Genomic DNA, 14754 nt, shown 5'->3' on the forward strand with positions numbered 1-14754 from the left:
TTGTTAATATATTAATTTAGCCAAATATTTTCATGCAGTTAGAATAGAGTTTATGCTGATTTATTTTACAGGACTTTCATAAACAAAATTAAAACAGAAAACAGCGCACACTGAGGCATGATTAAATTGCGTCAACATTCATATTACATTCTATTTTAATAATCTATTGGTTTCTTTATTGTAGTTTCTTAATTGGTTTCCTCACAGTGTCTACTGTGTGATAAAGTGATATTGTGACTGAAATGGATTGATTTGTGAAATGATAATGTAACTAAAAAGTTTTCCATTTTAATTATTCATTTATTTTCTTTTCGGCTTAGTCCCTTTATTAATCTGGGGTCGCCACAGCAGAATAAACCGCCAACTTATTCAGCACGTTTTACACAGCGGATGCCCTCCCTAGCTGCAACCCATCACTGAGAAACATCCACACACACCCATTCACACACATAGACTACGGACAATTTAGCTTACCCAATTCACCTATAGCGCATGTCTTTGGACTTGTGGGGGAAACACCATGATGCCCCACATTTTAATTATATTCCTAAACAATATATATCAAACGATATCATCAACTTTAAATTTGGAACTTCGCTAGACATTTGGCATTAATTTTATAGTAATTTTTGATGTTAAAAACATTTAATTAAAAACATTTTTATGCATAAAAACTAATCAAAAAGCACAATACCTTTTCTTTACAGTAAACTTCCATTTGGTTAAAAACCTTTAATCTACCTTTAAGTGTCTTGGAGCATAGACCTAAGGTTGGTCTTGATTTAAAGGTTGGTATACTGCAATTCTGAGATTAAATACAATCACTGGCCACTTTATTAGGTACACCTGTCCAACTGCACGTTGATGCAAATTTCTAGCCAGCCATTCACATGGCAGCAACTCAATGCTTGTAGGCATGTAGACATGGTCAAGATGATCTGCTGCAGTTCAAACCGAGCATCAGAATGGGGAAGAAAGGTGATTTAAGGGACTTTGAACATGGCATGACTATTGGTGCACAGACAGGCGGGCTGGTCTGAGTATTTCAGAAACTGCTGATCTACTGGGATTTTCATGCATAACCATCTCTAAGGTTTAAAGTGAGCGGCAGTTCTGTGGGCGCAAATGTCTCGTTTATGTCAGAGGTCAGAGGAGAATGGCCAGACTGGTTCGAGCTGATAGAAAGGCAACAGTTCCTCAAAAAACCCCCCCGTTACAACCGAGGTATGCAGAAGAGCATCTCTGAATTCGAACCTTGAGGCAGATGGGCTACAGCAGCAGAAGACCACACCGGGTGCCCCTCCTGTCAGCTAAGAACAGGAAACTGAGGCTATAATTTGCACAGCCTCACCAAAATTGGACAATAGAAGATTGGAAACATTTTTCCTGGTCTGATGGGTCTCGATTTCTGATGCAACATTCAGATGGTAGGGTCAGAATTTGGAATCAACAACATGAAAGAATAGATCCATCCAGCCTTGTATCAACGGTTCAGGCTGGTGGTGGTGGTGGAATGGTGTGGGAGATATTTTCTTGGAACACTTTTTGCCCATTAGTACCAATTATGCATCGTGTCAATGCCACAGAGTATTGTTATGACCGCAGTGTACCCATCTTCTGATGGCTACTTCCAGCAGGATAATGTGCCATGTCATAAAGCGTGAATCATCTCAGACTGGTTTCTTGAACATGACAATGAGTTCACTGTACTCAAATGGCCTCCACAGTCACCAGAGCTCAATCCAATTGAGCACCTATGAGACGTGGTGGAACGGGAGATTCACACGACAAGTCCGCAGCAACTGCATGATGCTTTCATGTAAATATAGACCCAAATCTCTGAGGAATATTTCCAGTACCTTGTTGAATCTATACCACCTTGAGAGCAAAAGGGGGTCCAACCCGGTACTAGTAAGGTGTACCTAATGAAGTGGCCGGTGAGTGTATGTTAAATTCATTTATTCAATTAATACTAGCAGAGTACTAGTAAACTTTGCAGTAGTTAATTTACTACTTTTTCTAGCATTATTAAATGCCCCCAAAAATGTCTTTACCCGTTTTGTGCCTGTGTTGTAAGCAGATTAACCACACCTGATTATACATGTAATACAAAACAGCTTTTAATAAGCTACCGACAGGCCTGGAGTCTTAATCACGAGTGAACATGATTTGAAACATTTCTCAAAGGAACTATTAGTTTCTTTATGGGCAAAACTTTTTAATGAGGTGTAAAACTTTTTAATGAGGGGAAAATATAACATACTGAGTGAACCTTTAAAATACTTATTCATTCACTCTAATTACTTTGTAGCACTTAAGCCAATACACATGTCCTCACCCACTGGTGCCCTGCCGCCGAGGCTGACCTCCAGCACTGGGTCCAGGATCTGAAAGACTGGTGGCTGCTGATGATTGACCAACAGCAGAATGGCAAAGTCCATCTCTGGGGTGGTGTGTTCTCCATCAGACACTGCAGAAGAGAATGAGTCAGAGTCAGTCACACATGCACAAGAACACTGTTAACCTTCAGGCCAGTTCTGTCTTCTGCATTTTAGCTCAATACAGTGCAGATGAATAAACGCAGCAAGGATGAATCAGACAAATGGAAAGAGTGAAAGGAAATGAAGTCCATAAAAAGAATCTCAAATTCCAGACACTGAACATAAGATGTGAACTACAGTGCAACTTGGGATTCTTATTTAACAGTCTTAATAATGCTCTTTTTATTTAATGTGATCACTAAATGTTTCATCAGTTTTTTAGACACTTTTAGAGCTTGAAAAAAAAGTTGTAAATCTGTACGTGAATATTTACAGTGTCTCGATTATTGCTATAACTGAAAATTAATAACCAAGCCTCTGTTTTTAAGTATTAAAGCCCCTATTATGTGTTTTTGAAAATTACCTTCCATGTAATGTGTAAAACAGCTCTAAATTAAGTGAAATATCCAGTTAAGGCTTAAACCTGAAAGTGCACCATGTTTAAAACTATTGATTCATCTATAAAAGAGTCAACTTAGAGCGGTTCGAATGAATTGGTGCTCTAACGAGTCTTTAGCCATGTCGGTGTGACGTCAATAAGGAACTCAAGCCACGCCCATTTGTTGCGCACGCAGACCTGGGAAAAATGAAACCCCCGGCCACGCCCACAAACACTATAGAACGAAGAAGAGGAAGACAAACACTGTAGCAGATCCCAGTTAAATCATGTGGCAAAGACGCTGTGCTCTGAAGTGTGAGGGAAAGTTAGGGTTATTTTCCCTACCCAGAGATGAGGCTGTGAAGAGTTAGTGGTTCAAGTTTATTTTTGCAACAATACCCCAGCATTATAGCCCCAGACTTGTGCTGTGTTCCTGTCATTCTTCTGATGAGTGCTTCAGCAATCTACACACTTACAACAGGGGATTCATCAGCCATTTGTTAAAGAAAGGATCAGAAAAGATTATTGATGTATGGGACGTTGTTAGAGCTTGACAGGAACTTTACAGTACACAGTTCATGGATCAAGTGTAAGTAACTCAAGTGCGATTAAAATGGTTGCTTCTCTGTTTTCTCTAGCTTGCAAATTATGTATTTAATTGTGTTTTGTTACTTGTAACCGCTTCAAGTGGCTTGTACTGTATCTGGTTAACTCTTTATATTCTCATATGCGTCTAAAACCATGTTGAAAACACAACCGTGCCCCTTTGTTTATGGACTTAAATGCGTTTGTGAGTTCCCGATATTTTTGGCAATATATTTTGGACAAAAAGACCCATGATAAACTGGAGGCAAAATCAAAATAAATTCTGTATTGATTGTATTGAATTCAGATGATAACACAAAATGTGATCACACTGTTTTTGGCAACCCAGGCTCAATATGGATATGTACCCCTGTATACATTTCTAGAGATCACAAATACGTCCCAGGAGGTATGTTTTTTTTTGCAGATTTTGTTTTCGTGAATCACCAGAGGCCGCTGCGTATGCTTTTTGAGAACTCAAATTTCTCTTGCGAGTGCCATTCACACCTGCTCGTCTCACGTAAATCCACCAGAGGCCGCTGTTGACTGACTGACCAACTGACTGTCGATCCTTCCACCCACTGTCCTCCCAAAACCAAACCGATAGTGTTTTCAAAAGCGATTCAGAAAAAAAGAAAAGCCCTCACAGCCACTTGATTTTTTACCACTTTTTTAGATCTTACCACATTCTCACCCTGTTATGCGTTTGTAATTTTTGTAACCTTGCATTTGTAAAGGTTAAAGTTTACATTAGAAATTAATTGTTGTTCACTGATTTCAATTCACAATGACATTACATGAATGAAAATTGTTATTTCATCATTTTAAATAGTGAATGGTTTAGCCTATATTGCATCTTTGCATGGCAATATATATTTATTTTTATCCACCTTGCTTTTACTGTTGTTTTTTAATGTGATTCTTGTGTGCATCCGACTAAAAAAAAACATGGTTTGAGTGTCAAAACAACTGCAGAGTGCTTTTACTTTTCCCAAAAGAGGAAATGGAAATCTTTTTTTGTTCTACTGCAACAGAACAGTGATGATTTGATATTTCACACCACTGTCATAAAAAGATAACTCATATGAATTATCATCATTCCACAGTACTAACAAAAATGTGTAATTATGACTTTTTGCAATTATGAAAGTTTTTTACAGCACCAAAGCCACAATTTATATAAATCTGATGGTAATAAAACAAAAAACCTTGATGCTGTCAGAACAATGAAAAAATAATGAAATGTAAACAGAATAATATTTATCAGCGGGTGAGTCAAGAGTCTCAATGTTTTATGACAGTGTGTGTGTTGCTTTCCTTCAGGTGAGAACGCATGTATACATAAGTAAGAAAAAAAAAGACTCCTGACGTGGCTGTTCTTCATCTATTTCTAACATCACTAAAAGCAGTTTCTCTGCCCTGCAGTGCCCTGTTTCCATGCAGACACAGAAGGGCATACAAGCAGTCACAGCTCTGATTCATGGGCACCGCGAGAAGAAGATGGATGCACAATCGTATCCTGCTGTCAGGCGGAATAAAGCGTATGGATGGACATCAGAAAGAGAGAGGGAATTATACTCCCTCTTAGAGGAGAGAAGGTCCCATAAATAAATAACGGCAACACACCAGGGAATGCAGGATCAGAGTCACAGAGGAATCTGTCTATGGAGTTTCAGAGGAAGAAATGAATTCTTGGTTTGCTGGAAGTGTGGGAAGGAGAGGGAAAGAAAGGATAGTCGCAGGGGGTTACGGAGGCCAAAAGTGATTATATACCTGTGAAATGGACGCTCACTGATTCTGGCAGACCTGCAGGAATGAAATAGTGTTGGTGGTTACTTTCACAATCGGCTGCTGACAAGTCGTGATAATTAGCGAGCAGAGTGAGAGATTAGTTCATATATAAACAGTTGTATCGCTAACAATAACTGCTCTGAAAAAAGATCAGACTAGTACTAAATCAACAGTGAGCTGGCATATTTGCTACTTACCTTCCCACACAATGTGTACTCATCATGATTGTGCGCTACTATTGTTTACATTCATTACACAGAACAGCAAAGATGTTTGAGGAATCACATTTTTTGATAGAATAAAAATATAAATACATTTAAATGGCTGCATTTTCCTATTTATTGTGTATTTGTTTTTTTATTCATTAATAAATTTTTTTACAAGTCTCTTATGCACACCAAGGCTCCATTCATTGCATCAAAAATGCAGTGAATTGAGTGATAATGTGAAATATTGTTTAAATTTCAAATGCAAACATATTATTATGTCTTCAATGTACATTCAGAAATCATTCTGATCTGCTGATTTGGTGCTCAAGAAACATGGATTATGTAGTGAAGCAAAGACTAACCTGTAAATGAGTATTGATAAAGCTCCTGAAGGTGAGATGGGGCCTGTGGGGGTCTGTAGATAATTTTGCCACTGTCTACATCAGCCTGGGTGAAGAGACGCACATGATGGTAAGGTCTGTCCTTGTGCTCCAGCACACCTGAAAATGATTAGTGACATGATTATGTTTAATTGAATGTGCCTATTTATGCTCTTTTAAATGGTCTCCTACTATGGGGTTACATAAATATGAGGTTAAAAAATGTAAATAATTCCAACAGTAGTTTACAATATTATCAGTTTCTGCTTAGTTTTGCACACACACATTTTACCTTTAAAGCCAGAGCATTCTGTGCATCTCTGATTTACATAATAATAATGACTATGGGCCCTATCATACACCTGGCGCAAGACGTGTTCGGTGCGATTTGTTGCTTTGTTGCTAATGTCAGACCAACACAACTCTAAACGGTTTTGCTACATAGCAAATCCATTTGCGCTTCTTTGTGGACTCTTGGGTGTGCTAGTCTATAAAGCAATTGTGTTAATGTGCATCGTTGGCATGTAGCTATTTTGATGAACTGAAATAGACTGGATCATTGACCAAGTAAAAGCTGGGCTAAGGTCCAGCGCGGATCGCGTTAGTTATGCGCCAATAGGCTCCAAATGCTTAATACATACGGGATGTACAGCAATACACAAATATCTTTACATATGAAAAAATAAAGAAATAAAGGATTAAAACGTTACAAAAGTGATTATTTACATCATAGATATATATAAAAAAAAACACTACCTCCATTCCTTCTTCATGTCCGGGGGTCTTTTTTCAGTTTATTCATGACAATTTTCATTTGTATAATGTTAATATTATTAGTAGTATTATTTATTATATGCATATTTATAGTTGTTTTAATAAAAACAAGTTTAGATTTGTCCATCTGTCAGATTTTGGAGGCATATGCATCACCGTATGGAGCATAAGAATAGGACGTGTGTTTGTATATAACAATATTATTATTGTTCATTTATTCATTTGCTGGAAATAGAACTGAAGTTAGAAATAGTTTAGAAAAAAATCTTAAATTCTAAAATCTAAAATTTAATATGTAGGCTAATGGATGTCTTCAGTGGAGTGAGTTTTCACCATTTCCTGACTCTACAAAAGTAAAGGAGTAAAGAGTATAAGTAAAGTAAAGATAAAGTAAAAAGGCCGAATGGAGGAGATTCGTTCTTTATCCTCGTGCTGCTGATGGTTTCTTAAACTATTTTCTCGCTAGTGAAGCGTTCAGTGTTTCCATTCAGTTTTTACACTCACAAAGTCTGCCATGTAAATAGCAAATGCGCCATGGCGCGACGCAACTGACTCTTAAAGGGAAAGGGAGATGAGACTCTGATTGGTTTAATGCGCGTTATGCTCAAAACACACCCATAACTCCTTAAGAGAATAAGCTCTTTAGACCATGATAATAATATATTATAATAGTTATTATAAGCAAGTCAATGATTTACTCATTTAACATTTGTGAGTATTTTCTTATTTAGATGATTAATTAAATAAAAAAATATTTTTTCACATTAATTCATTTTGTAGAACATTAAAATATTCTTAAGAATGGAATAAACTTTTATTATTCCATTATATCCATATATATCTTATTATTAAGAGCTGTAATAAATGGTTAATGGATAAATAAATGAATTATTAAATTAATAAACTTCAGTAAAAAACAATAATAAAAGATCATGACCACTCTAGTTAAAGGTAAGATTATAATAAACTATGTTGAATCAGAAGATTTCTCTTAAAGCTACTTTTTGTATTATTTATGTTTTTCGCATTTGACATAATAATAATTACTTAATTTCTCATTTCTCATCAATTAATTACTTAATTTCTCATTAATAATCATTCTCATTATTATTATAATTATAATTCCCAATAAATTATTTACAATAATTAATTGTTACAATTTTTTAACTAACCCCTCTTTTCCACAAGCCTTAATGGGTTCGCCCAATTGAGCCAATTGGTTCTTTTTTACCATGAGTTTAACTCAAGTTTATGAACATTGTTATTTAACCCAGATAAAAAAATGAATGCATGAAAGAATATATGAAACATAAAGAACCGCATATGAAGCTTCTCACAATTTTCCTAGACATGAAATGCATCCCTCCATTAGAGTCTCAGCAAGTTTCACCTTTGAAATCCCATACTCTCTATATAATGGTACAAGCAGGAGAAGAAAACAAAACTATCAGGCTTCTATTATACCTGTGAGTGTCCTTCCCCTCACCCCTATGACAATAATGGAGGTTTAGTTACCGTGGCCTGAGGTGAGCGCTTTGGTGATGTTGTAGACAAGCTTGTCGCTGGGCGTCTCAGAGTCAGTGAAGGAGAGAGCAGATGGAGAGATCACAGTCACGCGATCTTCCAGCGCCTACACACACACATACAAACACACGTTGGTTTTTATGAGGCATAATCCACAGGCATAATGTATTTTATACTGTAAAAACCCAAGGTCTAAACGCAACCTTCACAGATATGTTGAATGTCAAATGACCCTGTTAATTATGATTTTGAAGCGTTTTGAATTATGAGGACACCAGACATGTCCCCATAAGCCACTTAAACATTATAATACCTACTGTAGGTCATACCCTTGACGTTATTTGAATTTGCATCCTGATAAAACCAGTACAGAGAAAGAAAGCCAAAAACATCTACATTAATGAAGACAGTGATGTATGGAAATTATATTCATGGAGATCATAGAGATAATATGGATATCTGCTGATGGTCAAGTGTAATACCTATGATAAGACTCATCAAAGCTGAATTGACTTGATCAAAACGGCATAGAATACACTCACACTGGGAAAAATTTGCACATTTACAGTATTTATATTATAGACTTATTTAAATATAGAGTAGTGACAAAAAGGGAGGTCCTGCCTATAGGAAAACTTATATTGTCACCCTTTATTCAAACATAGTGATGATGGCAATGTTGATGTAGATTTTCAACGGATTTTAATAGGAGAGTGTGTTTTGTCTTGTTATTACAATTGAAATAAAATAAATGAAAGTGCTGGAAGATGGCTGCTTATTCGTTTTGTATGCATTATTTCATAGTAAGATAAAATCCATGTTCTGTGATAAGCTGCAGTCTCCTATTTTCAACATATAATTTTGTAATAACTTAAAATACAGTTGAAGACAAAAGTTTATTTATTTTTTTTACATATTTAAAAAAAAATTATTTTGTCTTTGCCATGATTGCAGTAGTTCGAGCCTCGGCTGGGTCAGTTGATATTTCTGTGTGGACTTGGCATGTTCTCCCCGTGTTTGCTTGGGTTTCCACTGGGTGCTGCGGTCTCCCCACAGTCCAAAGACATGCGCTATATAGGTGAATTGGGTAGGCTAAATTGTCCATAGTGTATGTGTGTAAATGGGAGTGTATGGGTGTTTCCAAGAGATGGGTTGCAGCTGGAAGGGCCTCTGCTGCGTAAAACAATTTGCTGGATAAGTTGGCAGTTCATTGCGCTGTGGTGTTCCCAGATTAATAAAGGGACTAAGCCGAAAAGAAAATGAATAAATGAATGAATGAATGATAGCAGTATATAATATTCTGTGTTATGTTGCTCACTCATTCACTTTCCATGGGCTTATTCTCTGCTTTATCAGGCATTTGCTTGCTCTTTCTAAAGCAACCCAGTACAACCCATAGTACTGGGAAGCACCTGTACACTCTCCCATTCAAACACTATGGGCTGTTTAGTTTATCCAGTTTAACTATACTGCATGTATTTGGACTGAGGGGGATAACCCTTTTATATATACTGTAGTGTCATTAAAAGCAAACACTATCCATCCAGACAAATCATCGTTAGCCATTTAAGGTCGCAAGTTCAGTCGTTACAAACATAGTTCGTTGATTAGGCGTTTCCCAAATCTATCGTTCCACCGAACATTCGCAAACTGCGTTGAAAACTTGTACGCTTGCAACTACACCTCTAGAGCTGTAGTTAGAAACATAGTTCCTGGCTGTGTTCTATTCCCAGTTATACCCCCTATGCCCTATTCATTTAGAGCATTCTAACATTTAAACTTGGAATTATAAAAAAAAAGCATTAAAATCCTCTCTCTTAGGTGTAATTTTCTTTTAAAGTATTTTTTTACAGTTCAGTTTTAGCAATCTTCATGTTTACAAATGCACTCTTTTTGCAGTGCACAGCCGTGGCTCATGATGAAAGCTATAGGTGACCTATTATTTAAAAGCGGAATTTATGTTATGTTTCCAAAGCTTGTGAAAACAGAAACATAGCATACGTTAATGCTTTTAATTTATAGTAGGTTATTTATTGAGTATCTGTACTGTATATGACAGGGGCCTGTTGATTTGCATGTGTCATGTGCAGTGGTTTGCATGTGTCAAATTGTAAAAGTAGACTTAAAAAAATAAAATAAACACTATCCTTATTAATAATAATAATAATAATAATAACAACAACAACAACAACAACAACAACAACAACAACAACAACAACAACAATAAGAATCATCATCATCATCATCATCATCATTAATATTATTATTAAAGTAGGATGTTTTTCATTTCCTAATAAATAACAAATATTAAATTTAATTTCTTAAGAAATAGCCTTGTTATTTATTTATTTATTTATTTATTTATATAATTTATATATGAGATTAGAATACGTGTTAGAATAGAATATGTAATGTTCTCAATAATATTTCTAAAGGAAACATAGGCACTATATATGCCATTTCCATATATTTCAATTAATATGGAAAATGAGTGTATGTTTTTAGCAAAACTAATATTGCATTTTTTTTATGCGTGTGCGTGTAAAACAATATAATTTGCACAAATAAATTATGGGCTTCTTCTCTAAAGAAGTTGTTACCACCCCGTTTAGAGCATCATTATGGGCGTTTTATGTTATAATTAACGAGATTCAAACGCCGGATCTATGACAGAAAAACTATGGTTTTAGGAAACACTCGTCACTACATCGTTTTTATCCCAAATGATGCATCGTACTATAATAGTTCAGCCGTGAGTTATGTCGTTGTTTGGGAAACGCACCCATGGTGCTCAAGAAAACTATTCATTTTCATGATAGAAAATGGCTGCACTGCTTAAAAGTTCTGTAAAAATACGATATAGTTTTTTCAGAGTACTTCATGAATGAAGAGTTTAAAACATTTAAACTGACACTGTTAACTGACATTTTTGTAAGTGTAAAGATTTTACTGTCATTTCTAAACAGTACAACTTGTCCTTGCTAAAATGCATACTGATGTCAAACATTACTCACTATTTATCAAGGAATTTATTTTAAATAAAGCTTTTTAAATATATTTTCAAGTCCTGCTGTCTGAATCTTACAGTGATCTGCAGATCGACTCCAGGTGAAAGCTGAGGCATGCCAGGGCTCTGAGGCATCACTCCTATAGTGAAGGTCTGTGTATCACTCAGAGTCTCTGGATAGATCTCACTTGAAACCTGTCAACAAAAGCCCAAGCATTAATAAACAAACACCACAGTGTTCACATATACATATTCCACAAGAAAATATAAACCATTCAGACACAGCTGCATTAAACTTCTCAGACAATAATTGCTAATCATTAATGAAGCACATAATTATAACAATCAAACTCAACTTAATATGTGACTCAATTTACTCCACTCTGTTGTCAATACAAATTTATTTCCATGTTGATATTGAGCAGAAACCTACAAATACGCTGAAACACTTGGTCACAAACACACCCCAGAGGACACAAATTAACCATGTCGAACCATTAAAACTCGAATCTTATTTAATGAAGTCTGCAACACAGAGTGCAGCTTTAGGCGAGATGAGAACTGAAAAGAACAAACTAGAAAGGAAAGCAATTTTCTGGTGGAGGACAAAAAACTGTTGTGTCAAGAATCATTAGGGCTTTAAGCTGATGAATTAAATGTGACTGAATGTCCTTTAATGCTGTTTATACGGATTTGAAACTGGATTTGAAGGCAAATTAGCTCATTTATGCTCACATAATGCAGTGAGGCTGCTGAAGGAGAATTAGGACAGACGGACAAATTGGTCTAAGAGTGGAGCAGAGCTAAAGTAAAATGGAGAAAACCATCCACTAGGGCAGGAGCTAGTAACAATGTGTTTACTTCCCTTAATGGTCTCTGTTTGTTTGGCCATCACTTGCAACAAGTGATGTACTGACCTTAAAATCTGATATGTTTTTTAAAAAAGTTTTATGTATATGTGTGTGTATATATACACTGCCTGAAAAAAGTAGTTGCCTATCCAAGTTTTAGAAACAACAGATAATAGCTTGACTTCTAGTTGATCATTTGGTGTCAGAAGTGGCTTCTGAAAAGCAAAGACCTCTAGATTACGCTTACTTTACCCAAATAAAATATGATCATGCCTTTATTTTTAATTATTCAATCAGGACAGTAAGGTCTGACTTTGCTTAGACAAGTCTTGTCACTTAACAGAAATAATGTACATTAATACTGCGACTGCATCCATACATCCCTGCAAAGACTCAAATAACTTATTAATAAAGTCATCTGGAATGGCAAAGAAAGCGTTCTTGCAGGACTTCCAGAGCTCATCAAGATTCTTTGGATTTATTTTCAATGCCTCCTACATTTTACCCCAGACATGCTCAATATTGTTCATGTCTGGTGACTGGGCTGGCCAATCCTGGAGCACCCTGACCTTCTTTGCTTTCAGGATCTTTGATATGGAGGCTGAAGTATAAGAAGGAGCGCTATCCTGCTGAAGAATTTGCCCTCTCCTGTGGTTTGTAATGTAATGAGCTGCACAAATGTCTTGATACCTCAGGCTGTTGATGTTGCCATCCACACTGCAGATCTCTCGCACTCCCCCATACTGAATGTAACCCCAAACCATGATTTTTCCTTCAGCAAACTTGACTCATTTCTGTGAGAATCTTGGGTCCATGCAGGTTCCAATAGGTCTTCTGCAGTGTTTGTGATGATTGGGATGCAGTTCAACAGATGATTCATCTGAAAAAATCTACCTTCTGCCACCTTTCCTAATGATCAACTAGAAGTCCAGTTATTATTTGTTGCACTTACAACTGGGATCAACAACAAGACTCTTGTGAGGTAGTGTTTATATACTGTTAATTAGAAAAATAAACATTTTTAAAAAGGCTGTACTTATTTATGTGTGCACTGTATGTATGATTAAATATCTGAGCCTCAATTTATTTTAGTAAATATTTTTTATATTTATTTTAATCTAATGTATATCTAGCAAGTATTAAGCGAATAATAAATTGATCCAAAGTAACAGTAAATTTGTTTAATAATGCAAAATAGTATTTAGATTTAAAATAATGCTGTTCTATTTTAACATCTTATTATATTTTAACATATCTTAACATAGATCAGGATCTCAAAAAGCATGATCTATTCTTTAAAAAGTTGTAACAATCTAAAATAAATATCATTCACTTTTCATTACTTTAATAGATCATAAAAAAGAAAGTAGTAAAGTATTAATTTCTTGCACCAACTTTACTAGCCATTAAATATTAAATGTTTAATAAGTAATGTATCAGACAAGGTAAAAGCAAAGAGCTTAGAATCACCAAGAGGCGACACTCTAGTGCGATTCTGGAAACAGCCACTAGATGGGGCAGCGGCCTTTTTGGAATGAAAATTCCAATAGAACAACAGCATATTATAAATCATCTGTAAAAGAAATTATTAAAAGTGCTGATGATTGTGATAGTAAGTGTTGTATTGTCGTCTTTCAGGTTGTATCTCAGCTTTAATGTGCTTTTTAAATAAATAAACAAAAAACAAAGCAGCTGCTTGCCATCGTGACAGCAATAAGATCCAACGGACAGCCGATCGCTTTCACTTCAAAATGGCGAAATCCGGGGCTGTTGCTGGGCGCTGCTGTAGCAATGGAACGTTCTATTGAGTGTCGCCTCTTGGTAATTCTAAGCTCTTTGGTAAAAGTGAGTATATTATTTGCAGTTTTATATGTTAGATCATTGCTAATTGGAACTTAAAAACCAAGTCAAAGCAATTGCAATCTATTGTTTTCTTTATTATGATATGCTCATGTTTTGTCAGGAGCATTATTTTGACATAACACTTAAAGCAGAAGCCAGAAGAATCTGCTCCTTTGAGCATGGTAAAACATTTAATAGCAATTGCTCAATGTGTTTGTGATGAGCATTTATGTTAGCATTAACTTAGTACCAAATCAATATATAATAGGTTTCTTCTGAAATAAACAAAGAATGATAAGAGTAGACATGTTTTAACAAGTCAAATGCTAAGTGGCACCTTTAGCTCTACACCTAGAGCCTCGGGGCTTATGCTGAAGTGACAGAATTTGCCTTGGGTTAAATCTATTCATGTCTCACCTGAAACTGAAAAGTGTCTCTTTGTGTTCCAGATCCATAGTGTCGGTACCAGACAGTGCCTTCATTTACATCTTGCTGTGTAAATGAGCTGGTGGGTGTAGAGTCTTGACCGTCAGAAAAGGCTTGCCACGCTTCAACAGGACCATCAGCAGGCATAGACACCAGCACAATCTCTCCTAGACGCACACAAACACAAGTAACCCTGAGAATGAGTTCAGAACAAAAGGCAGATACTGAGTGAGAAATACTAAAGACAGAAAATGCTGTGGAGGTTACCGTATTTGGGCTGTCCACTCTCAGAATGGATGCTGTACAGAATCTCAGAGTCACTGGCTCCTTGGAATTGAGCATTAAGACACTTCTTAGAAAGCTGCACCATTCCTCCCTCCCTGACCCAAGTTTTGGGCACTGAACGCAGGTGAGGAGTCAATCCAACCTACATAGAAACCATAAAA

At 36.1% G+C, this 14754-nt stretch overlaps 1 protein-coding gene across 2 annotated transcripts in view; it reads right to left on the reverse strand.

The window, feature by feature from the left end:
* Nucleotides 1-14754, reverse strand: part of fras1 (Fraser extracellular matrix complex subunit 1) — a 252169-nt gene that overhangs the window by 56208 nt on the left and 181207 nt on the right. Inside the window, exons 30-36 of one of the 2 annotated variants that reach the window (XM_056458292.1) lie at nucleotides 14576-14735; nucleotides 14300-14475; nucleotides 11268-11384; nucleotides 8174-8288; nucleotides 5867-6004; nucleotides 5278-5310; nucleotides 2339-2470 (exon numbers count right to left, since the gene is read on the reverse strand). In XM_056458292.1, the coding sequence (XP_056314267.1) occupies nucleotides 2339-2470; nucleotides 5278-5310; nucleotides 5867-6004; nucleotides 8174-8288; nucleotides 11268-11384; nucleotides 14300-14475; nucleotides 14576-14735 (871 nt within the window). The remainder of the gene's footprint in view (nucleotides 1-2338; nucleotides 2471-5277; nucleotides 5311-5866; nucleotides 6005-8173; nucleotides 8289-11267; nucleotides 11385-14299; nucleotides 14476-14575; nucleotides 14736-14754) is intronic. The other variant, XM_056458293.1, reaches the window with a different exon arrangement.

The sequence above is a fragment of the Danio aesculapii genome, chromosome 5, assembly GCF_903798145.1.
Source record: "Danio aesculapii chromosome 5, fDanAes4.1, whole genome shotgun sequence".
In the NCBI taxonomy this organism is placed as follows: domain Eukaryota; kingdom Metazoa; phylum Chordata; class Actinopteri; order Cypriniformes; family Danionidae; genus Danio; species Danio aesculapii.